The sequence below is a fragment of the Erythrolamprus reginae genome, chromosome 4 (assembly GCF_031021105.1).
Source record: "Erythrolamprus reginae isolate rEryReg1 chromosome 4, rEryReg1.hap1, whole genome shotgun sequence".
Lineage (NCBI taxonomy): Eukaryota > Metazoa > Chordata > Lepidosauria > Squamata > Dipsadidae > Erythrolamprus > Erythrolamprus reginae.
In genome coordinates, this window is record NC_091953.1 from 68,178,649 (window position 1) to 68,203,339 (window position 24,691).

The 24,691-nt window shown below is 46.7% G+C and overlaps 1 protein-coding gene across 1 annotated transcript in view; it reads right to left on the reverse strand.

The window, feature by feature from the left end:
- Positions 1-24,691, reverse strand: part of USP9X (ubiquitin specific peptidase 9 X-linked) — a 270,458-nt gene that overhangs the window by 102,644 nt on the left and 143,123 nt on the right. The window contains exons 19-26 of the mRNA XM_070750538.1: positions 21,845-22,056; positions 21,238-21,478; positions 20,893-21,042; positions 20,682-20,802; positions 8,421-8,551; positions 7,193-7,471; positions 5,885-6,010; positions 5,539-5,664 (exon numbers count right to left, since the gene is read on the reverse strand). Coding sequence (XP_070606639.1) covers positions 5,539-5,664; positions 5,885-6,010; positions 7,193-7,471; positions 8,421-8,551; positions 20,682-20,802; positions 20,893-21,042; positions 21,238-21,478; positions 21,845-22,056 — 1,386 coding nt within the window. The remainder of the gene's footprint in view (positions 1-5,538; positions 5,665-5,884; positions 6,011-7,192; positions 7,472-8,420; positions 8,552-20,681; positions 20,803-20,892; positions 21,043-21,237; positions 21,479-21,844; positions 22,057-24,691) is intronic.

Genomic DNA, 24,691 nt, shown 5'->3' on the forward strand with positions numbered 1-24,691 from the left:
GACCACGTCGCCTGGTATATTCTGGAGGTCGATGGACAGCGAGCGGCTTGCATGGTGGTAATGACCTACTCCGGTAGTTGCTGGTTTCTTAGTCTGTTCCTCTTAAGTGCCAGACGGTCAGGTGAAATCACTGGGGATCTGGGTGACTTAAGGTCCCCTGGCTGAGAGAAATATCCTGATCTGGGATCCTCCAGGGGGAACACCGACAGAGCTACTATGTCTGAGAACCATGGCCGGCGTGGCCAATGGGGTGCCACCATCAACACTTCCGCTCTCTCCTCTATAATTTTGTCCACTACCCTCGGAATGAGGCTCGTGGGGGGGAAGGCATATAAAAGACCTCGGGGCCAGGAGGATAATAGGGCATTGACCTTTTCTGCCGGCGATGGGAAGTGGGTATAAAATCTCTGGAGCTGAGCGTTGACATGGGTCGCAAAAAGTTCTACCAACGGAGTCCCGAATCGGAGAACTAATTGCTGAAATAGTCTCGGGTCTAGGCTCCACTCCGAAGGATCCAGAGCAGCTCTGCTCAACCAGTCTGCTTGCGTATTTGTCGTTCCGGCAATGTGTTCCACTGCCAACGATGCCAGGTGAATTTCGGCCCAGTTGAAAAGGTTTGTGGCTTCCCTCATGAGTCGATGTGACTTCGTGCCCCCTTGATGTTTTAGGTGGGATCTGGTCGCGATGTTGTCCGTTAGCACCAACACATGTCTGCCCTGAACTAGAGAGATGAATGACTGGAGGGCAAGAAACACTGCCTTGAGTTCAAGGAAGTTGATATTGACCGGTCCAGAGTCCTTCAATCATGTGAGACCCAATGTGGGCCCCCCAGCCCGAAAGATTGGCATCCATGGTAAGGATGACGCAATCTTGAATGTGAAAGGAAGACCCCTGAAGTAGCGCTGGGGATGTCCATCACGTTAGTGAATTTCTGACCTCTTGAGGTAGACGGACTTGCCTGTGAGAGTGATTCACCTTGGCCCTCTGTGCGGGAAGAAGGAACCACTGTAGGGTCCGGATGTGATGTCGGGCCCACGGCACAATGCCTATGGCTGACACCAAGGTCCCAAGTATCTTGGAAAGTAGAGACAAGGGGACTCGTCTTTGATGTTGAAGACTGAAAATCAAATGACGAATGCTGGCCTGCCTCTCTGGAGACAGGGACACGGTACCTGAGGCCGTGTTTATGATGAAACCCAGGTGCAATAATTTGGTTGTGGGAGAGAAGTAGCTCTTTGCCTTGTTGATGGTAAAGCCGTGTGTCTCCAGTGTCTGATTTGTTAGGGCCAAATCCTCCCTCGCCCTTGATGGGGACTTGGACAGTATAATTATGTCGTCCAAGTAGGCCATCAAACGGATGGACTGAGAGCAGAGGTTGGCTGTCAGGACATCTAATAACTTTGTGAATGTCCAAGGGGCAGAGGAAAGACCAAATGGCATGGCCCAATACTGGTAGTGCGTCCCTTCCAGGCAGAAGCGAAATAATCTCCGATGTGCCGGGTAGATGGGGATGTGGAGGTAAGCATCCTGAACCTTCTGTAACGTATTAAGGTATTCAACTGTTTTAAATTGAGGACCATTCTGCAGCCTCTGGAGGCTTTTGGGGACAATGAAGAGTACCGAGTAGAAGCCCATGCCTTCGCCGGGACACCTTCTCCATAGATTAGATTAGATTAGATTTATTGGATTTATATGCGGCCCCTCTCCGTAGACTCGGGGCGGCTCACAACAATGGTAAACAATACATAGTAACAAATCTAATATTTAGCAATCTAAATTACAGTTTTAGGTTAAAAAATCCAAAAGAAACCCCAATATATAAAAAACAAGCACACAGTCGAATCATACACAGAAACTACATGGGCAAGGGGGAGATGTTTCAATTCCCCCATGACTGACGGCAAAGGTGGGTTTTAAGGAGTTTCCGAAAGGCAAGGAGGGTGGGGGCAATCCTAATCTCTGGGGGGAACTGGTTCCAGAGGGTCGGAGCCACCACAGAGAAGGCTCCTCCCCTGGGTCCCGCCAGACGACATTGTTTAGTCGACGGGACCCAGAGAAGGCCCACTCTGTGGGACCTAACCGGTTGCTGGGATTTGTGCGGCAGAACGCAGTCCCAGAGATATTCTGGTCCGATGCCATGTAGGGCTTAATAGGTCATAACCAACACTTTGAATTGTGACCAGAAACTGATCGGCAACCAGTGCAGACTGCGGAGTGTTGGAGTAACATGGGCATATTTAGAGAAGCCCATGATTGCTCTCGCAGCTGCATTCTGCACGATCTGAAGTTTCCAAACTTTCTTCAAAGGTAGCCCCATGTAGAAAGCATTACAGCAGTCGAGCCTCGAGGTGATGAGGGCACGAGTGACTATAGCTTGAATGTCCAAAAGATGGGCAATTTCCTGGCGCAACTGTGCCCTCTTTTGGGGGTCTCGTAGCACTGGGCAGTGTAAGAAGCAATTGGGTGGGGGTTGGAGAAATTCCAACCGTAGACTTTGTGACACCGTGGCTAATCCTCATTTGTCGGAGGATGTAGACCGCCAGGAAGCGTTGAAACGTTGAAGCTTGCCTCCTATGGGATGTAACGTGGCTGAGTCACTTGGTGCATTTGAAGCCTCTCTGGCTACTGCTCCTAAACGGGCGTCTTGTCAGATGGTAACCTCTTGATCTATCTTGGAACGATCCACGATCTCTGAATGAAGGCTGGTTATATTGGCCTTGTGAATATGTCCTTGGATTCTGGCCCGTATTTGAGGAAGGCTCCCAATGAAAGGACTGTTGTGGTGTGAAGGGAGCGGGCCGGCGATCCTGTCATTTGTGGGCCTTGGGAAGCACCTTTCTCTTGTCCCTGTCCTCTATGAGGACCGATTCCAATGCTTCCCCAAAGAGCTTGGAGTCCTGAAAGGGGGCCGAGGCCAAACGCCATTTTGATTTCAAATCGGCCTGCCAATTCCTCAGCTATAGAAGGCGTTGTGATGAGAGTGTAGTCGCCATGCCTCTCGCTGAGAACTTTGCCGCGTGGAGGGTGGCATCAGCTGAGAAAGAATTCCGCTGCTGCTAGCAACTTACTCAGATCTTGGCACAGATGACCTTCCTCGGGCCCAAGTCTGGATTGCATCTCTTGAATCCACATTATCGAAGCCCTATTGAAGGAGGACGCTGCAGCTGCCGCTCAGAATCCCCAACTGGCCATCTGATGCATCTTTTGTAACAATGTCTCTGCTTTCCTGTCCTCCGGTTTGAGACTATCACCTGTCTCCGAAGGCACCAGCTTTACTACCAAAATCCAAGCCACAGAATTAGCCTAGATCCACCACAAGCAATAGTCATACTTCTTTTCTGAAGTTATAATTTTACTAAAAATAATAAACATGTAAGTCCGATTATATTTATATTTACTTTCAGATGTAGCATAGGGTACAGATGATACAATAGGTAAGCATCTGTTGTTAATTATTTTAATATTTTACAAAAGAAAAATATTTCTTCCAACTATTTCACAACATGAAAGAAATCCCACTGGAATACATGAATGTCATGTGAGATATGCATATAAGTACAGTGATCCCCCGATCATTGTGAGGGTTCCGTTCCAGGACCCCTAGCAATGATCGGGTTTTAGCGAAGTAGCACTGCGGAAGTAAAAACACCATCTGCGCATGCGCAGATGGTGTTTTTACTTCCGCAGCGCTAGCGAGGAGCCAAAGATTGGGGGCCGCGCGGCTGTTTTAAAACGTCGCCGCCGGCATGGGGGGCTTGCCAGCACCCCCCGGACCCCCAACCCGGGTTTGGGGGGCTGCTAGGAAACCCCCCCATGCCGGCGGCGACATTTTAAAACAGCCGCGCGGCTTGCCAACTGAGTCCCGAAGACAAAAGTCAAAGGCGAACTTCCGCGCTTGTCTTCGGGACTCATTGGGAAGCCGCGCGGCTGTTTTAAAATGTCGCCTCCGGCATGGGGGGCTTCCTAGCAGCCCCCCAAACCCGGGTTGGGGGTCCGGGGGGTGCTGGCAAGACCCCCATGCCGGCGGCGACGTTTTAAAACAGCCGCGCGGCCCCCAATCTTCGGCTCCTTGCTAGCGGGCAGGCAGGCGGCGGACAAGCCGTTCGCTGGCGCCGCTCGCTCGCGCTTCCCAGCTGAGTCCTGAAGCCAATTCGCTTCAGGACTCAGCTGGGAAGCGGCGAGAATGAACGGCGTGGGCGGGCGAAGGGCGGGCAAGCGGCAGCGAGGAGTTTGCGTGGGCGGTGGGGAAACTCCTCGCTGATGCCCGCCGCTCGCCCTCCCGCCAGCAAGAGGGGGAAGACCTAGGGAAGCCGCCCAGCAGCTGATCTGCCCGGCGCCATCTACGCATGCGTGCCCATAGAAAAAAGGGCGCGCATGCGCAGATGGTGTTTTTACTTCCGGGTTGCAAAATCGCCATATAGCCATTTCGCAATGATCTGGATCGCAATACCCGGGGGATCACTGTACAGATTTTATGTGTATCTACAGCAGATATGTGAAAATCAAGGACTTTGGGAAATAATGAGCAGCATATCTGCACCCGCCCTTCTCTCTTACTTGAGCTGTGGCATTCCATTGGTCCCACACCCCAGGGTGCCCTAGTCCTTCTCCATGGGGTGGCTTATGCGTCACTGGATGCCTGCCTTTCCAAGGGTGTGAGTTTTCTTTAGTGACGGCAAGAGACTATCCCAGCAAATTGGCACCATCCCAGAGAGTGTGGAACCCAGGCTTCCCACTCCCTGATATGACCACTGTGAGTGCCACATGGTGGCGAGAGCAATCTGGAGCTGGCCCCCGCCAATACTTGGCTTGTGCCACCCTGTGCTCCCGTCTCCTCATCCGTGGGGTCTATCTTTGTCCCACAGACTCAGTGGGAATAGTCTTGCAAAAACTACTGCCACTAGTAAGGATTGCTTATATGAGTGAAAGATAAATGGAGAACATGCCTCTTGGCCTTACAATTACAATTCAATTAGTAAGCTCTCCCCCCGAAGGCCTTATGTCCAGGGGATGGCGAGACTCCTCTGGTGGGTGAAAATTTGATGCTCGCCCTGGTCTCCCCTTCCTCCACTGGAGACCTTCGGATCCCCCTCCCAGCCTTGCCTGTCTCCCTTGCTCCCTGACATGAGTGATGTCAGGCTGGCCATGCCCAGCCACTAAAGCCCAGCTAGTCACAGCAAGCCACACCTTCCTGATCCTTTGAAGGGAACCATAATGCTGATACGATCCTCAATGAAATTGGGTTTGACACCCCTGATCTACAGATTTACTTAAACACAGCGAAATAATGAATTAAGCAATTTTGTGATAAAACCAATTGCCTTAATTTTAATGTATAGATATGAAATTGCAAAATTACATATATTCTCTGAATAATTGTAAAAACATCTTTATACTAAGATACACTAACATTATACCAATAAAATTAGAAGAGCGACCATAGCAATGTCTATTATTTATAAACAGAACACATGAAGTTTGGTTTCTTAGTATAGTTCTTACTATTAAAATCAATTAGTACTGGTTCAGCTTTCTTACCTTTTCATAAATTTTGCTAATATCTTCATTTGAGCTGAATACCAATTGTACTGATCCACATCCAGAAGCCCATACTATTTTTTGCACTGCTCTAATAACACAAATATCAGGAATAAACTTTGAAGCCTGAAAACCGAAGCAGACAAATATAATAAATAATGTACCATTTCATACAGTATAAGTATGTATTTAAAAGTGAAACCATGCTACAGAAGTCCATACCCTTGCATCAGACTTACAGAAACACAATTTAGTTACTTAATCATCTAGCTTAATCATCTACCACAGCCACTCCCAGTCTTCAAGTCAAAGAGTTTGGAAGCGCTCAATATTTAACCATACTAACCTCGTCAGATATTTGCTGTGCAAGGCGTATTGCTACATTTCTTAACATGCACTCTGAAGTTGGATTGGGAATGTTCTGCAGAGCAGTTTGCAACACCACTGCCTGGTCATGAGTTGCTTGATTGATCTGCAACAATTTATTTTCAGCATTATTAAATGGATAATACATTCTTTCCAATAGTAAAAGTATATTCAGAACATTTTCCATTGCTTTTATGCAAATACAACTGAAGGTATTAATATGAATGTTCAGTTATCCTTATGATAATGAAGTTTATTAAAAAGAATTGTGATAATTTCTCCATGACAGATTTCATCTCATACAAACTTTAATATCAAATCTTATTATAAATCTTAAGGCAACTGAAAAAGTCATTGCTGTAACTTGAACAGTCACTAAATGAACTGCTAAGTTGAGAACTTCCTCTACTTTATTTTCCTCCATAAACCCTGAGTTATGTGTCTGTCGGTCCTTTTGTCTATTTACACGTCTATGATGCTCAATGCAAACAAGACATTAAGCAACTTTCAAAATAGTGCAAACTTTGGAATAAAACAAATGTAAAATTGGTAGCCTAAATCGAACAATGATATAAAGAAAACCTTTCATATTCATAATTCACTCCAAGAAATCTCACCATCAGTAAGCGGCCAATCACTGAAACCTATCATTTTATTAGTCCCTAACGGCTTTCAAATAACCAGATCTTAATAGTTTGTTTGTTTATTTATTACTCGGGGCGGCTCACAACATACAAGAGAACAATTCACAACAAATCTAATAAATTTTAAAAACATTTTTTTAAAAAATCCTAAATGCCAGCCTAGTTATAGATGATTTGAATGCAGGTCAGATTAAGTTTTATAAATGTTCACTTCTCACTTATGCTATTCTCTGTTTACTTATTTACTATCCTTCCACGGGCACATTAACAATTGTGATCATTAAATAGCTCCTGATGGGGAAATTGACTTTATGTGATCAAAGGGTCCAAACAATTGTTTAAAATTTAAGATAATAGCTGGAAGCATTCATTCAGAAAATAATGAATGCTAATAAAATGATAAAGGAGAGGAAATGAAGCCAGAACTCTTAGATAAGTTTATTTGGTTCAAATGTCAATAGGAAAAGTAAATGAGAACAAGATTTGCATAGATTTTTTTTTTTTAAAAGGATTGGAAGCTATGTCTTTAACTTTTTTCTTTATATTGTTTATAGCATTTTACTTTTATATTTTTTAATATACCTTTTTTGTTGTTTAGTTATACAAAAATAAAAATAATACAAAAATAATTATGGTGACATTACCGGTGACATTGGATTTGTACCATCTACAACTGGTTGGCAAGCTTCTGCCACAGCTCTCACGTGGCCATAACCAATTGCAGTCAGCAATAGCTTTGCTATTTTTAAAGCATTTAGGTAGGCCCCCCTTCTTGTTTCCATATCTGCATTTGGTAAGAAATTATTTCTAGTCAGCATGCTCAACACCAGAGGTAAGCCACCACTTTTTAAGAAATTGAACTGAAAGTCAGTAGCATCTTCTCCCAGAGGCAAATTGGCAGGCATTAACAAGGCATAAACTACCTGGAAAATATAGAAATATAGAAAATATAAAAATACAAAAAATGTCATTTTAATAAAAACTCAGTCATTAAGACAGCAGGATGGTATGCTATATAACTTTCATATTTATATGAATATATAATCTGATAATTAATTAACATGATAATATCAAGATCCCAAAATTGAATTTGAAAGATTGTGACATAAACTGCCTGTAATGGTCCCAGTGATTATTGACACACTGGATCCCATACCAAAAAAATATTGGATAGCACTTAGTAAATATATGACTGACAAAATTTCCATCTGTCAACTGCAAAAGGCAAATTCTGCTTGATCTGCACATATACTAACCAGGGGATATAATGATGTGCTGAAGCTGACCAGACTAAGGACGCTACCCAGATGAATACCTTGTAAGCAGATTCTTTTCCCTATTTTCCTCCCCAAAAACTAGCATCTTATACTCCAAAAAATATGGTAACTGCATATGAAGATCAACATTGGCTCAAGAATTGACAGCTGTGATTTCACATTTTTATACATAGTAATAATTATTATATGTTTAAGGCCACCCAACTTCCAGAGACCCAGAAGGTTTTTCATATGTTCCTTGTCTAAAAATCTCAAAATTAATAATATAGGGAATACATAAGCTCCTCTTTCAAATATCTACAATTTCACAAACTGAAACCCAGTGACATTATAAAGCATAAGAAGAAAAACCTTTGGAAAAATGTAGTTTAAAAATAATATACTTCTGGAAAATGTATCTCAAAATAATTACATGCTTCTTTATATCAGTTATTAAAACAACATCTGAACACCAGAAACGATTTTTAAATATCATTCTTAAAATGTTTTCTTTCATTCAAATTCCTAGAAATTGCCTTCTGATTTCTATCTGGGTGCTTTAACCACTAAACCAAATTGGTTCTACACTTAGCCAAAATATTAACTGTATACAAACCTCTGTAAGATATAGCACTTGTGAAGCAGAAGGTCCAAAGAACAGAGAATCAAGGGATGGACTAAGGCTGCTGTCACCAAGTTTTGCATGGTCTAAACAGATAGCTCTTAATTTCTCTATAGTAGTATTATCTGAAATACATAAAACAAAAGTTAAAAATGTTTCTTCCCCTCAAATATTAAGAAAAACATATTGATTTCTCAAAACCTCTTTAAAACTGAAATAGACTGAAGTTACCTCAGAAATCAAACATCAAGAACATTTCTAAGACATGTTTTGACTTTATAACACAAAATTTTCAAGACTACGTGACTACAGTGCTGGCCCAAGAAAACCAGTTTTTAAAGGTACAGTGTTCCCTTGACTTTTGCGAGGGATATGTTCCAAGACCACCCACGAAAGTCAAATTTCCATTCCTGGTTTTACTCACACACACACACACCAGAACCCGCAGGGGCAATGGGGTGGCAAGCTGGGGGCTTTGCTGCACTCGCTGCTGGTGCCTCCCATAGCGCAGTCTCAGCTTGGGAATTCTGCAGCTGCCGGCCTTCTGCTCGGAGCGCCTTCACCGACTGCTGCACTCTCCCAAAGGTGCCCCCGAAGGCGGGAAAATAGGATGGGGGCTGATGGAGCCGAGCCCCATCCCGTTGTATAATTGAAGCTGCCCACGGGCTCCTCCGCCAGCTGCATGCATTGAGGGGACAAACACCAACTTCTCGGAAGCTGCTGCCGAGCACCCTGCCTCAACTGCCCAGCGGTTGGCATTCCAGGCGTTCCTCCTGGGGTCCCTGCTGGCATTGCCTCAGCAGCGGCAACACCTGTCCCCGAGGCCGCCCGTCAGTTGGTGGCTGTAGGCCAGTGGCTTGGCCCCGGGGATGAGTGGGGCGCATGACATCCAGCCGGCGGAGGAGCCTGCAGGACAGCTTCGATCATCCGGTGGGACGGGGCTCGGCTCCATCAGCCCCCACCCTAATTTGCTGCGTTCGGGGGCGCCTTTGGGAGGGTGCAGCGGTCGGTGAAGGCGCTCCAAGCAGAGGGCTGTCAGCTGCAGAATTCCTGAGCAGCGAGCGCAGCAAAGTCCCCAGCTTGCCACCCCGTTGCCCCAGCTTCAAGTGGAGCGTACCAATGCTCCAAGAATTAAAGGGGAGGGATCGGGAGGCTGGGGCAGAAGCGGAACTTTTATTTAATGAAGCAGGACGGCTTCTTTAAATAAATTTTAAAAATTTATTTCAAAATTTTTATTTTATTTTATTTATTTATTCAGTGAAAACCCGTGCTATAGACTTTTTGCGAAAAGTTGGACCCGCGAAAATCAAGGGACCACTGTACTGCTATCAGATATAACAACTACGGTATGCTCATGACAGAAAGTACTTTTCCTTTTTCGGATCCAAGTGCAAACTAATGTGCTAATTTTGAATTTCAATGAGAATTAAGCAAGTAGCATTGATAATACAGTGATCCCTCGAGTTTTGCGATCCCGATCTTCGCTAAACGCTATGTCGCAATTTTTCCACCCGGAAGTAAAAACACCATCTGCGCATGCGCGCCCTTTTTTTCTATGGCCACGCATGCGTAGATGGTGGAGTTTGCGTTCCCCGCCGGGCAGATCAGCTGCTGGGCGGCTTCCCTGGGTCTTCCCCCTCTTGCTGGCGGGAGGGCGAGCGGCGGGCATCAGCGAGGAGCCGGGGTTTCCCCTTTGCGTGGGCGGCCGGTAAGACCCCAGCGCCGCTTCCCAGCTGAGTCCTGAAGCCAAACGCGGAAGTTCGCCTTTGCCGTTTGGCTTCAGGACTCAGCTGGGAAGCGGCGCAAGCGAACGGCGTGGGCGGGCGAAGGGCTGGCGAGCGGCGCGCGCGCGGGCAGGTAGGCGGCGGACAAGCGGCGGGCGGACAAGCGGCGGGCGCGGCAGCAGCGAGGAGCCGAAGATCTGCGTGGGCGGCGGGGAAACCCCAATCTTGGGCTCCTCGCTGCTGCGGCGGAAGTAAAAACACCATCTGCGCATGCGCAGATGGTGTTTTTACTTCCGCACCGCTACTTCGCGAAGAATCGATTGTCGCGAGGGGTCCTGGAACGGAACCCTCGCGATAATCGGGGGACCACTGTAGTACGTTTAGCAGCATACAGAAGATATGAAAGGTCTGCACACTCCTGTTAAAATATCAGGTTTTTGAGATATAAAAATAAATCAGACCGAGACAAATCACTTCAGAATTTTTCCACCTTTAATACAACATATATGTTGCACAATTCAATGGAAAAATAAATAAATCTTTCAGGGCAGAAAAAAAAACTTAAAGGGACCATTGAACTTACCTGAACGGTCTTCTCGATGCACTGCAAGGAGAGTCCAACATGGGGTAATTCTACAGTCTGATTGGTAGGGACTGAGTTTAATTTAAATATTAGCCAGGCACCGCCCCCTTAGCCCTCCAGTCTAATATGAACGAAGGAGCAGTAATTTAAAACCAACAATTTATTGAACAGTAGCTTTAAACAACTCACAACAAGAACTTCAACCAACAGAGACCCTGGTCCCGAAGTCGGGTGGGTTTGGACTTTCCTTGCAGTGCATCGAGAAGACTGTTCAGGTAAGTTCAACGGTCCTTCTCCAATGCACTTGCAAGGAGAGTCCAACATGGGATATACCCAAGTTACCATTAAAGGGAGGGAGAAGGCTGGACCAGGGGCATTGAGAAGGAACAAACCCCTTGTAAAACCCTCCTCCCAAACGCAGCTTCCGAAGAAGCAAAGGAATCAATTCTGTAGTGCTTAATGAACGTGGACGGGGTTGCCCACGTTGCCGCCCTGCAGATGTCTTCTAATGCAGCCTGAGTCCTCCAGACCGATGACGTGGCAGCACTACGCGTAGAATGCGCTGTTATCCCCTGTGGGATAGGTGTGTTCTTGGCCATGTATGCCTCCGATATGCAGACTCTCAGCCACCGACTGATTGTCTGAGACGATACCTTACGTCCCATGGCACTGGCCGAAAAAGACACAAACAGGGCTTCCAAAACTCTGAACGTCTGAGTTCTGTGCACATAGATCTTTAAAGCGCGTCTTACGTCCAGCTTGTGCCACCTCAGTTCCGAAGGGTGAGTTCCACGAGCGCAGAAGTCAGGGACTACAATGTCCTGAGACCTATGAAAGGTGGAGTTAACCTTAGGCATGAAGGTTGGGTCCAATCTCAGCACAACTCTATTAGGATAAAATTGACAAAGATCCTGTCTGGTTGACAACGCTGAAATCTCAGACACCCTCCTGGCAGACGTAATGGCCACCAAGAAGGCAGTCTTGATGGTCAGGAACCTTAAGGAAATCTGGCGAATAGGTTCAAAGGGAGGGCCTGTGAGAGCGTCAAGAACCAGAGGCAGATCCCACGTTGGAAACCGATGAACAGAGGGAGGCTTAATGTTGGCTGCCCCCCTCAGGAAATCCCTGACCCAAGGATGTCTCGCAAGGGGTCGGTAATGATCTTTACCTAGAATTGTCGATAACGCAGCCACATGGCGCCTAAGTGTATTGGGTGCAAGGCCCTTCTCCAGACCTGACTGTAAGAAGGACAAGACCACTAGAACCGACGCCCCTTGTGGTTCTAACTGCCGGTGCTCGCAAAAGGTACAGAAGGCCCCCCAGGTGGCTTGATAGATCCTCCTAGTAGAAGGCCTACGGGCAGCTAGCATGGTGTCTATGACCTCGTCAGGCACGAGCTGATTTTTTAGATGGAACCGCTCAAGTGCCATACGGTCAGTTGCCACCACTGGGGCTCTGGATGGACCATTGTCCCTTGGTGGAGTGATATCCGATGGTCGGGAATCCTCCAGTGGGGCGACATCGAGAGCTCTGCGAGATCGGCAAACCAACTGCGTCGAGGCCAAAAGGGAGCCACCAGCAGCACTTCCGCCCTTTCCACTAGTATCTTCCGGATCACCTTTGGTATTATGGTGACAGGCGGAAAAGCGTAGAGCAGACCGGGTGGCCACCTCTGGCGTAACGCATTCACTCCCTCCGCTCCCGGGGAGGGGAAGCGTGAGAGGAAGCGGGGAAGCTGAGTATTGGAGCAGGTGGCGAAAAGATCCATAACTGGACTCCCAAACCTCCCAACAATCTCCTGGAACAGTGTGGGGTCCAGATGCCACTCCCCTGGGTCCAGAGTCTCCCGACTTAACCAGTCCGCACACCCATTTTCCACCCCTGAAATGTGCTCTGCAGACAGAGAGGCTAAATTGGCCTCCGCCCACGTTAGCAGGGACTCGGACTCCCTCATTAATCGTCGCGACCGTGTTCCCCCCTGCCTGTTTATATGTGACCATGTGGAGACATTGTCCGTCATGATCAAAACGTGGTGACCTCTTACCAAGTGGGAGAAGCTCCGGAGGGCTAGCGAGACCGCCCGCAGCTCCAAAAGATTGATGTTGCAATCCCGTAAGTCCTCTGACTCCCAGAGGCCCTGGGCCATCTGAGAGGAAGTGTGAGCCTCCCGCCCTGTTAGGCTGGCGTCCGTTGTTACCGTGAGATGATCCTTCTGTAGGAATGAGGATCCTCTCCCTAACGCTGGGGAAACCCACCATTGCAGGGACCTGCGCACTCTGGTGTTGAGGAGCACCTTCCTGTGAAGATGACTGCACTTCTCCCTCTGAAAAGGGAGCAGGAACCACTGAAGCGGGCGTAAGTGATGTCGTGCCCATGGTAAGATGTCTATGCATGACACCAGAGTTCCTAAGACTTTTGACAAGAAGGAAAGGCGAGGACATCGTTGTTTGCCCAGGTCCGCAGCAGCTGCCGGATGGAAGATTGTCTCTCCTGGGACAGAAAAACCATCCCCAGGGTTGAGTCTATAGTCGTCCCAAGATGGGCCAGACGCGTCGTAGCTGTTAGATGGCTCTTTTCCCAATTCACTGTGAATCCGTGAGCCTGGAGCGTCCGGATGGTCAGGCGGAGATGTCTGTACGCTTGCTCCGTTGTCCTTGCCAGAATGACGATGTCGTTGAGGTACGCCATCAGGCGTACCGATCGTTGTCTCAGCCAGGCCGTGAGGACGTCCAGCAACTTCGTGAATGTTCTGGGTGCCGAAGAAAGCCCGAAGGGCATAGCCCGGTATTGGAAATGATTGTCCCCCAGACTGAATCGTAGAAACTGTCTGTGCGAAGGACAAATAGGGACATGGAGGTAAGCCTCCTTGAGGTCGATTGAAGTCATTACATCTCTGTGCCGAACAGAAGCGAGGATAGATCTGAGGGAATGCATCTTGAACCTTCGGTATTTGATGTAGAGGTTCAGTTGCCGAAGGTTCAAGATCAGTCTGACTCCTCCAGATGACTTTGGGACAAGGAACACCACAGAGTAGAACCCCTTGCCCCGTTGCTCTGGGGGAACCTCTTCTATGGCCCCTATTTCCAAAAGATGCGAGACCTCTTGGTGCAAGAGGGATCTTTTCTGAGGCTCCGAAGGAACAGGGCATGGAAGAAATTGCTGAGGTGGGGGGCGAAAGAACTCGAGCTGCAGTCCTTGAGCCACTGTTGATGTTGCCCACGCGTCCGTTGACGTGGACTCCCAACGGCTTAAGAAATGCGCCAACCTGCCACCCAACGGAAGAGAATCGCGAGAGTCACTTATTTTTTCTGAAGCCACGACTGGCTCCCCTGAATGGGCGGCGGCCCTGTGAGGATCTGTTGCGGTCCTGCATGTAGGTCCTGTCGGATCTGAAAAACCCTTGGTTGGAGGAGCCCTGGAAATAAGGCCTCGACGCCTGGGTAGAGGTTGAGGCGGGCTCTGCCCGAAAGGGCTGGCGCCTTTGATAAGGTGTGAAGCGCCTATCTTGCCTCCTATTCGACTTGGACATCACCTTCTTTTTATCCTTGTCCTCTATTAACACATCATCAAGGACTTCACCAAAAAGCTTCTTACCCGTAAAGGGGGAAGAGGCCAGGGACCACTTCGATTTTACGTCCGCCTGCCAGTGGCGGAGCCATGAGACGGCGAGAGGCCAACGACGAGGCCATGGCCCTGGACGCGAACTTGGCAGCGTTTGCTGTGGCGTCGGCCGAGAACTCAGTGGCCGCCAGAAGTTTGTTGAGATCTTGCCTGAGGCGCCCATCCTCCAGATGTACCCTCGACTGAATCTCCCTAATCCAGAGGAGGTTGGCCCTGTTAAAAAACGAGGCTGCAGAGGCGGCCCGAATGGCCCAAGCCGCCATCTGGTGAGTCTTTCGGACAATGTTCTCCGCCCTTTTATCTTCGGCCTTCAGACCCTCCTGGGATTCAGAAGGTACCAGGGCATTAGAAACAAGGCTTGTGATGGGCTTGTCCACAGTTGGAAAGACCAACAGGTCCTCCATTGCCTGATCGAAGGAATAAAATTTACGGTCCAGGACAGATGGACCCTGAGCTGCTGCCAGGTTCTCCCAAGGACGTTGGATAGTCTCGAGGAACATCTGCGAAGACGGTATGCTCACAGTTTCTTGCTTTGGCAAAACAAAGAGGCCTCCCATGGTAGGAGCTGCAGCTGTGGCCTCCGCTTGTCTCCCTTCACCCGCTTGATCAATAGTCAATTTTGCTTTATTGAGCAAAACCTTGTAAAGGGAAGACTTGAACAAGCCAGTGAAAGAAGGCTGCTCCGGCGGTTGTTCGTCGCCAGACAGGTCATCATCCTGGTCACTGAAATTGTCCCTGGGGGATCCTTCCTCCTCCATAGAATCAGCCAATGAATGCGTGGCTGGGGCTATCCACGGATCCCTGAGCCTCAACGGTGGTGGCCCCACTGGCTGCTGCTGTTGGTGCGCCCCAGTTGCAATGCCCTGGGAGTACGCACTGGCAATCAAATCCTGAAGGGCCTGAGGCATGCTCTGCCTGGTATCTTGAGAGCTGCGCAGACCTGCCGCTGTTGGTGTAAAGGTGGCTGGCTGCGCTGGGCCATAGGTTGAGTGGGCCGAGGCCTGAGGTGGTGGATAGATGCCAGGCCACACGGAGGGCAGTCTTGTAAAGGTGCAGGCCTCAAGAACAGGGCCAGGAGCCGTCTGAGAAGGGCGCTCTGGGGACCAGTCCCTCTCTGAGGCCGAGCCTGCTACCCCTGGTGTAATCACGGGGGAGGCTGGCATAGGATTGGGCCCAAAGAACAAGCTGGCTAAGGAGGCCTGTTTCTGAGTCGCCTCTAATTGCTTCTCCAGGGCTTTTATACGTCGCCTCTAATTGCTTCTCCAGGGCTTTTATACGTCTTTCTGCCTCCCTCAGCGAGGCACCCTGAGAAGCCTTAGCTCTCTGGCTCTTCTCTTTGGGAGTACTAGGCTTGGTTAGATATGGCGGGAGTCACGGGGCTAGCCGTTCTGGAGGAAAAAGAGATCGCTGCTTAATAGCGATCCCTTGTTCCGGTCCCGTGAGCTCAAACCGGAGCCCTGGTGACGAGTGTAATCCGGGCCCTGGGCTCAAGCTGCTGCTACTCAATGCCAGATCGGTCGTGAATAAAGCTCTCCTCATCCGGGATCTGATCCTGGATGAGGAGGCCGATCTGGCATGTGTTACTGAAACCTGGCTGGGCCCAGAGGGAGGGGTGCCTCTCTCGGAAATATGTCCAGCTGGGTTTCAGATATGGCACCAGCCTCGACCCCAGGGAAGGGGGGGAGGAGTGGCTATTGTAGCCAGGGAGAGCCTCCACCTGCGTAGACTCGTTGCTCCTGAGATCTCGGGTTGTGAGTCACTCCTTGTGAAGTTGGACTTAGGGGTTCAGGTGCGCTTGTTACTCACGTACCTGCCTCCCAGCTGCGTGTCAACAGCCCTGTCTGTGCTGCTTGAAGAGGTGGCCGGGCTGGCGGTGGAGTTCCCCGGACTCATTGTCCTGGGGGACTTCAATCTGCCGTCGCTCGGCGGTTCCTCAGGATTAGCACAGGAGTTCATGGCCACCATGACAGCCATGGACCTGACTCAAGTAGTTCAGGGTCCGACTCACGAGGGTGGACACACACCCGACATGGTATTCCTCTCGGAGCAATTGAATAGTGGTCTGAGACTAAGGGGCTTAGAAGCATTGCCTTTGTCATGGTCAGACCATTTTCTACTGCGGCTCAACTTCCTGGTTCCAATCCTCCCCCGCAGGGAGGCGGAACCGATTAGGAGGTTCCGCCCCAGATGCCTGATAGACCCTGAGGGCTTTCAGAAGGCGCTTGGGGTTCTACCAGATTCGCTCGTCCACAGCTCGGCAGAGTCTCTTGCTGAGGCCTGGAACAAGGCTGCAGCGGAGGCTCTTGACCGAATTGCGCCACTGCGACCTCTCTGTGGCACTAGACCCCGTAGAGCTCCATGGTTCAACGAGGAGCTCCGGGAGTTGAAACGCCAGAAGAGACGTCTAGAGAAGCGATGGAGGAAGAGTAAGTCCGAATCCGATCGAACACTTGTAAGAGCTTTTATTAAGACTTACAAAGTGGCGCTCAAGGCGGCAAGATGCACGTACCATGCCGCCTTGATTGCATCAGCGGAATCCCGCCCGGCTGCCCTGTTTAGGGTGACCCGCTCCCTTCTAAATCAGGGGGGAGTTGGGGAACCCTTGCAGGGCAGTGCTGAGGAATTTAACTCGTTTTTCGCTGATAAAGTCGCTCGGATCCGAGCGGAACTCGACTCCAATTGCATAGCAGTATCGGCTGACAATGAGTCAGTCGAGGTATCTGGGGCTAAACGTCTTTGTCCATCTGTCTGGGAGGAGTTTGACTTGGTGACACCTGATGAAGTGGACAAGGCCATTGGAGCTGTGAGTTCTGCCACCTGCTTACTGGATCCGTGTCCCTCTTGGTTGGTTTCAGCCAGTCAAGAGGTGACAAGGAGCTGGGTCCAGGAGATTGTCACCGCCTCCTTGGGGAGGGGGTCCTTCCCAGCTCCTTATAAGGAGGCACTTGTGCGCCCCCTCCTCAAGAAGCCTTCCCTGGACCCAGCCGTGCTTAATAACTACCGTCCAGTCTCCAACCTTCCCTTTATGGGGAAGGTTGTTGAGAAGGTGGTGGCGCTCCAACTCCAGCGGTCCTTGGAAGAAGCCGATTATCTAGGGCCCCAACAGTCGGGTTTCAGGCCCGGTTACAGCACGGAAACTGCTTTGGTCGCGTTGATGGATGATCTCTGGCGGGCCCGGGACAGGGGCTTGTCCTCTGTCCTGGTGCTTCTTGACCTCTCAGCAGCTTTCGATACCATCGACCATGGTATCCTTCTGCGCCGACTGGAGGGGTTGGGAGTGGGAGGCACTGTTCTCCAGTGGTTCTCCTCCTACCTCTCCGGTCGGTCGCAGTCGGTGTTAGTGGGGGGTCAGAGGTCGACCTCTAGGTTTCTCCCTTGTGGGGTACCTCAGGGGTCGGTCCTCTCCCCCCTGCTATTTAATATCTACATGAAACCGCTGGGTGAGATCATCCAAGGGCATGGGGTGAGGTATCATCAATATGCGGATGATACCCAGTTGTACATCTCCACCCCATGTCCAGTCAGCGAAGCAGTGGAAGTGATGTGCCGGTGCCTGGAGGCTGTTGGGGACTGGATGGGTGTCAACAAACTCAAACTCAATCCAGACAAGACGGAGTGGCTGTGGGTGTTGCCTCCCAAGGACAATTCCATCTGTCCGTCCATTACCCTGGGGGGGGGGGAACTACTGACCCCCTCAGAGAGGGTGTGCAACTTGGGCGTCCTCCTCTACCCACAGCTGACATTGGAACATCATCTTTCGGCTGTGGCGAGGAGGGCGTTTGCCCAGGTTCGCCTGGTGCACCAGTTGCGGCCCTATTTGGACAGGGAGTCATTGCTCACAGTCACTCATGCCCTTATCACCTCGAGGTTCAATTACTGCAACGCTCTCTACATGGGGCTACCTCTGAAAAGTGTTCGGAAACTTCAGATCGTGCAGAACGCAGCCCCGAGAGCCATTGTGGGGCTTCCCAGATTCGCCCACGTTTCTACAACACTCCGTGGCCTGCATTGGCTGCCGATCAGTTTCCGGTCACAATTCAAAGTGTTGGTCATGACCTTTAAAGCCCTACATGACATTGGACCAGAATACCTCCGGAACCGCCTACTACCGCACGAATCCCAGCGGCCGATAAGGTCCCACAGAGTTGGCCTTCTCCGGGTCCCGTCGACTAAACAATGTCGTCTGGCGGGCCCCAGGGGAAGAGCCTTCTCTGTGGCGGCCCCGGCCCTCTGGAATCAACTCCCCCCGGAGATTAGAACTGCTCCCACCCTCCTTGTCTTCCGTAAACTACTTAAGACCCATCTATACCGCCAGGCATGGGGGATTTGAGACACCTTTCCACCAGGCATATTATAATTTATGTTTGGTATGTATGTGCTGTTTGGTTTTTTAAATTGATAGGGTTTTTAGTTTTTTCTTAATATTAGATTTGTGCCTGTACAATATTGTTTTATCGCTTGTTGTGAGCCGCCCCGAGTCTTCGGAGAGGGGCGGCATACAAATCTTATTATTATTATTATTATTATTATTATTATTATTATTATTATTATTATTATTATTATTATTATTATGACCACAGCCTCCTCTCCTGTATGGGCCGGTGTCTCTGCCATCCTGAAATCTATCTTTAACACTCATGATTGATGATAGCAGTGAACAGACCGCTCAGCAAGGCACGCCAGAAGTGAAAAGCCAAGACCAACGGCTTTTTTCCCTTGGCTCCTGCTGCGGCTGCGTGTCACCAGGCAGAGTCCAACACACTTTTGCCTTTCAAGCGTGACATCACGCTGTTCCAGGCCTCTCCATAGGCTGAAGCCCAGTTGCCCTGGCAACCGCCGAAGCACACAGTGAGTGCCGGCGGCCCCCCGACACCAATTAATGGCCGCCACCAGGTTGCCATGGGAACGGGCGGGAAGCTCCTTCCCACCTGATTTCACTTCCAAAATGGCCGCCATCTCAAACAACGATCTCCCCAGGCTGAGGTAATCCTCAGAGAAGCCTCTAAATCGCTCGAGCAGCCAGCGGACAATCGGAGGGGGCGCTTCCAGCTCCGGAATCCATGCCAGCGTGTCCACCACAGGGGGCAGGCCCTCCACAGCGTCAGCTGCGATATAATGGTCGCCAGGTGCTACCGCGGGGGTAGGCAACCCGGGGGCTCCTTCTCAACCCACACGGAGGCTTTGACAGTGGGTAAAAGAGAATAGGAGCCGCAGCTTAAAGGGTTCGCCCCACGGAGGGTAGGATCCCTATGCTGCCCATATTGGAGCTGCCCCATGTTGTGCCTGCAAAGGAAAGAAAAGGAGAAAAAAACAATTAACACAAGGTAAAGTTCAAACCTTTCTAAATTTACTAAATTATAACATTAAACCATGGTTTAACACGAGAGAAAAACTCTAAGTCCCATTACTGCGACTGAGTTTTTTAGACTGGAGGGCTAAGGGGGTGGTGCCTGGCTAATATTTAAATTAAACTCAGTCCCTACCAATCAGACTGTAGAATTACCCCATGTTGGACTCTCCTTGCAAGTGCATTGGAGAATAACATGGTTACAATAAATGTGCACATCTTCTTATAAATAGGGATATAGCTGTGTTCAAAATTGATCACATTCAAATTCATATTAAATGGTAATCAGTACACACCTGCCATCAATTAGTGTCTCTGATCAAACCCATATAAAATTCAGCTGTTTTAATAGGATTGTCCTGACATTTACTTGGTTGCCTCTTAGAGCAAACGCCATGGTCTGCTAAGAGCTTACCAAGCACCAAGGGGATCTCATTGTTGGAAGGTATCACTCACAGAAGGTACAAAAATTTCCTAGGTATTGCCAAAGTGGGATGGAGCCTATCAAGTGGCTGTTCTGATTGATTGTTGTGGGAAAATGGATGATTATTTTTATCCTTTGTATATTAGGTTTAAATTTTTGCAAGCTGCTCACAGTCACTGAGAGCAGGTAAGCGGCCATATAAATTTAAATAAATAAATACATCAACAAATGCATTACCCAAGGTGTGCCATGCTGATAGGTTCCTACTCAAAAGACCGAATGCTGTCATAAAATCAAAATGTGCTTTAACAAAGTAATACTTTAAAGGTGTGCACACCTATGCAATCATGTTTTGGGAGTATTTTTAGTTTTCCCTTCTGAACGATTTAAGTTGGACAGTTTATTTGTTATATTAAAGTTGGGGGGGGGGATCGGAAGTGATTTATATTGGTCTGTTATTTTTATATCTCAAAAACTTTGCATTTTAATAGGGGTGTATAGATTTTCTATTTGTAAATATAATTTCAATTGAAAATTATAGAATAAAAAAAATTACCTGGTGGCATTAATTTCATAAGGATACGTGCACCATCTCTAAGGGATGGCATATTTAGACTACTTCCTAGGTCTGCAACTTGCCAAAGAAATGAGATGTATCTAGGATGCAGAGACATAATCTGCAATAAAAATAAAAGTTTGTCATAAGATGCAAATTTTAAATGTTTGCCTAGTATTATAAATTTAGATGCATGTGTTCTTCTACTTACAACTCCAGGCAAACAACTTTCAACTTCTGGATTTGGACCATCGCTATAATGATTGCCATGGTTACCAGGAGAACCCGTAGAAGAATCAGAGGAACTATCAGGGCTTGAAGGCATATTGGAACTTATCTGTGTAAGCTTTGCTGTAATTAACTGCAGACAGATTAAAATGCAGATGTAAATTGATAAACTACATCAAGTAGTAAAATATAACTATTTTTAAAAGCTTCTGAATATATTAAACTACAAGTGCGCAAGTTTACTAGTGCACAATTCTATCATTACAGATTATATTTATACCGTTATGGGCCCACATTTTATCAGTATATAATTTTTCTTAGTACTTACTGTTTTATCTTTCAGATTCAATTGTCCAATTAATTTCCTATCATCTACGGGATCTACTAGTTCTCCTCCAATAAATAATTCTACTTTGGTATGCGCACTGTTGGCTTTAATACGGTTGAGAATGCAACGTCTGACTGAACCAATGGTATCGTTTGTATGAGACCAAACATCCAAATCTTCAACCTGCCGACCTTGGTTTGGAAAACGAACTACTAGAGAGATGTGCTTACCACGAAAAGCTCTGAAAATATAGGGAAATGAAATTCTAGTTAAAACTATCTTGGATATTTAAGAATGTCAGTATGTTAAAACATAGTTAATAAATATTTCTACTCATTTTAAAAATATGACAATTTGCTAATAAGAAAATGTGTTTATTTCTGAATTCTTCTGAAAGGGATGGCTATTTATTTTGTAAGTCAGATAAAAAATAATATTTGTTGAACTGCACAAACAAAGCATATATAGATAATTGAGAAAATAAGTTGATTAGCATAATCCTTAGCATATGTATCTTATTATAATAGCTAAATAAAAGTACTGATTTGAATCATATCTAATTAATATTTCAATCACTGCAACTTAGGAAACTAACTTTTCCACAAACCTTGACATTGGTAGAATTGTTCGTTCTTCATGGTAATCACTGTCACATTCATTTATATATTCTCTTAAAACAGTCAACACTCGCACCATTCTTATTGCTTCTTGTCTTGCACAATTAATACTATCTTTATCTCCATCCAATACACATAAAGTATCATAGGATGCCTTCAAACGATCAAAACAAGATTGAATGAAGTCCTCATGGATAACTACCTGTACAAATGTCAAGAGCCATAATTTATCAATTATTCAAAAAAAAATATGAAATAACATGAAAAACAAACAGAAACCTTAAAAAAATTAAATGTAGAAGTGCAGGTTTCCCCAATTTTATAATTCCAAAAACTATTTTAAAAGTTCATTAACAAGCCAAATAATTTATTATTTATTAATAATTTATTCTAGTTATATAAACATTGCCCCAAATACAAGGAATATTAATCATAACTGTCCCAGTTGAATTTTATCCCAGTTAACAAAGATTAATATCAAAATATCAGGTCTTCACTAGACAAACCTTTTTGCCACAGAACATTACATTAGGCTCAGGCTTAACCCAGACAAGACATTACACTCCACCTTGAAGCTAATAACCTACTTTCCAATAAACAATTTGGTTTCAGAAAAAAATTATCCTGTAATCTACAACTCTTACACTGTAAAAACATTTGGACCACTAACTTGACCAAGGTAATCCAATTTATGCAATTTGTATCGACTTTTGCAAAACCTTTGACTCAGTTGTCGACGACAAACGTCTTCTGAAACTCAAATCCTACGGCATCTCTGGACTACTACACAATTGGTTAACAGCATTCCTATCTAACAGACAATAAGTGGTCAAAATAGGAAGTGCCACTTCTCTTCCTGCTCCTGTTAACAGTGGTGTCCCTCAAGGTAGTGTTTTAGGATCCACACTATTCATACTATACATAAACGATCTTTGTGACTGCATTTGCGTTCTCTTTGCAGATGATGTCAAACTATTTAATACCACCGACAATGCTGTTACCCTTCAAAAAGACCTTGCCCATGTAGCAGAATGGTCTAAAACCTGGCAACATCAAATCTCCACCACTAAATGCTCTGTCTTACACATTGGTAAAAAGAATCAGAATACTAAATATAAACTTGGAGGAATTGAATTTATTGATAACCCTCAATCTGTCAAAGACCTTGGAGTACTCATATCCAATGACCTAAGTCCTAGAGCCCACTGCAACAATATTGCCAAAAAGGCTTTAAGAGTTGTTAACCTAATCCTTCGCAGCTTCTTCTCTGGTAATTTTGAACTGCTAACAAGAGCTTACAAAACATTTGTCAGACTAATCCTAGAACACAGCTCGCCTGTATGGAACCCACATTGCATATCTGACATCAACACAATTGAGAGAGTCCAGAAATATTTCACAAGAAACATGGAAACATAGAAGTCTGACGGCAGAAAAAGACCTCATGATCCATCTAGTCTGCCCTTATACTATTTTCTGTATTTTATCTTAGGATGGATATATGTTTAACCCAGGCATGTTTAAATTCAGTTACTGTGGATTTATCTACCACGTCTGCTGGAAGTTTGTTTCAAGGATCTACTACTCTCTCAGTAAAAAAATATTTTCTCATGTTGTTTTTGATCTTTCCATCAACTAACTTCAGATTGCGTCCCCTTGTTCTTGTGTTCACTTTCCTATTAAAAACACTTCCCTCCTGGACCTTATTTAACTCTTTAACATATTTAAATGTTTCGATCATGTCCCCCCTTTTTCTTCTGTCCTCCAGACTATATAGATTGAGTTCATTAAGTCTTTCCTGATACGTTTTATGCTTAAGACCTTCCACCATTCTTGTAGCCTGTCTTTGGACCCGTTCAATTTTGTCAATATCTTTTTGTAGGTGAGGTATCCAGAACTGAACACAGTATTCCAAATGTGGTCTCACCAGCACTCTATATAGCGGGATCATAATCTCCCTCTTCCTGCTTGTTATACCTCTAGCTATGCAGCCAAGCATCCTACTTGCTTTCCCTACCGCCTGACTGCACTGTTCACCCATTTTGAGACTGTCAGCAATCACTACCCCTAAATCCTTTTCTTCTGAAATTTTTGCTAACACAGAACTGCCAATATAATACTCAGATTGAGGATTCCTTTTCCCCAAGTGCATTATTTTACATTTGGAAACATTAAACTGCAGTTTCCATTGATTTGACCATTTAACTAGTAAAGCTAAATAATTTACCATGTTACAGACGCCTCCAGGAATATCAACCCTATTGCACACTTTAGAGTCATCGGCAAATAGGCAAACCTTCCCTACCAAACCTTCCCCTATGTCACTCACAAACATATTAAAAAGAATAGGACCCAGAACAGACCCTTGTGGCATACCGCTTGTAACCTGTCTCTGCTCAGAATACTCGCCATTAACAATAACTCTCTGATGTCTACGCTTCAGCCAGCTGCGAATCCATTGAACTATCTAGGGATTAAGTCCAATCTTCACTAATTTATCTTTCAGCTCTTTATGTGGAACCATATCAAAGGCTTTGCTGAAGTCCAGGTAGGCAATATCCACGGCACCACCTTGATCCAACACCTTGGTGACATAGTCAAAGAAATCAATGAGATTAGTCTGACATGATTTGCCTTCAGTAAAGCCATGCTGATTTGGGTCCAATAAGTTATTGTTTTTTAGGTGCTGATTTATCCTCTTTTTGAGTAGAGTCTCCATCATTTTAACTACAACTAATGTCAAGCTAACTGGCCTGTAGTTACCAGCTTCTTCTCTACTGCCCTTCTTCTGCTCCTTCATTCCTCATTCCTCTTCTCACAACAAAATACCTTATTCC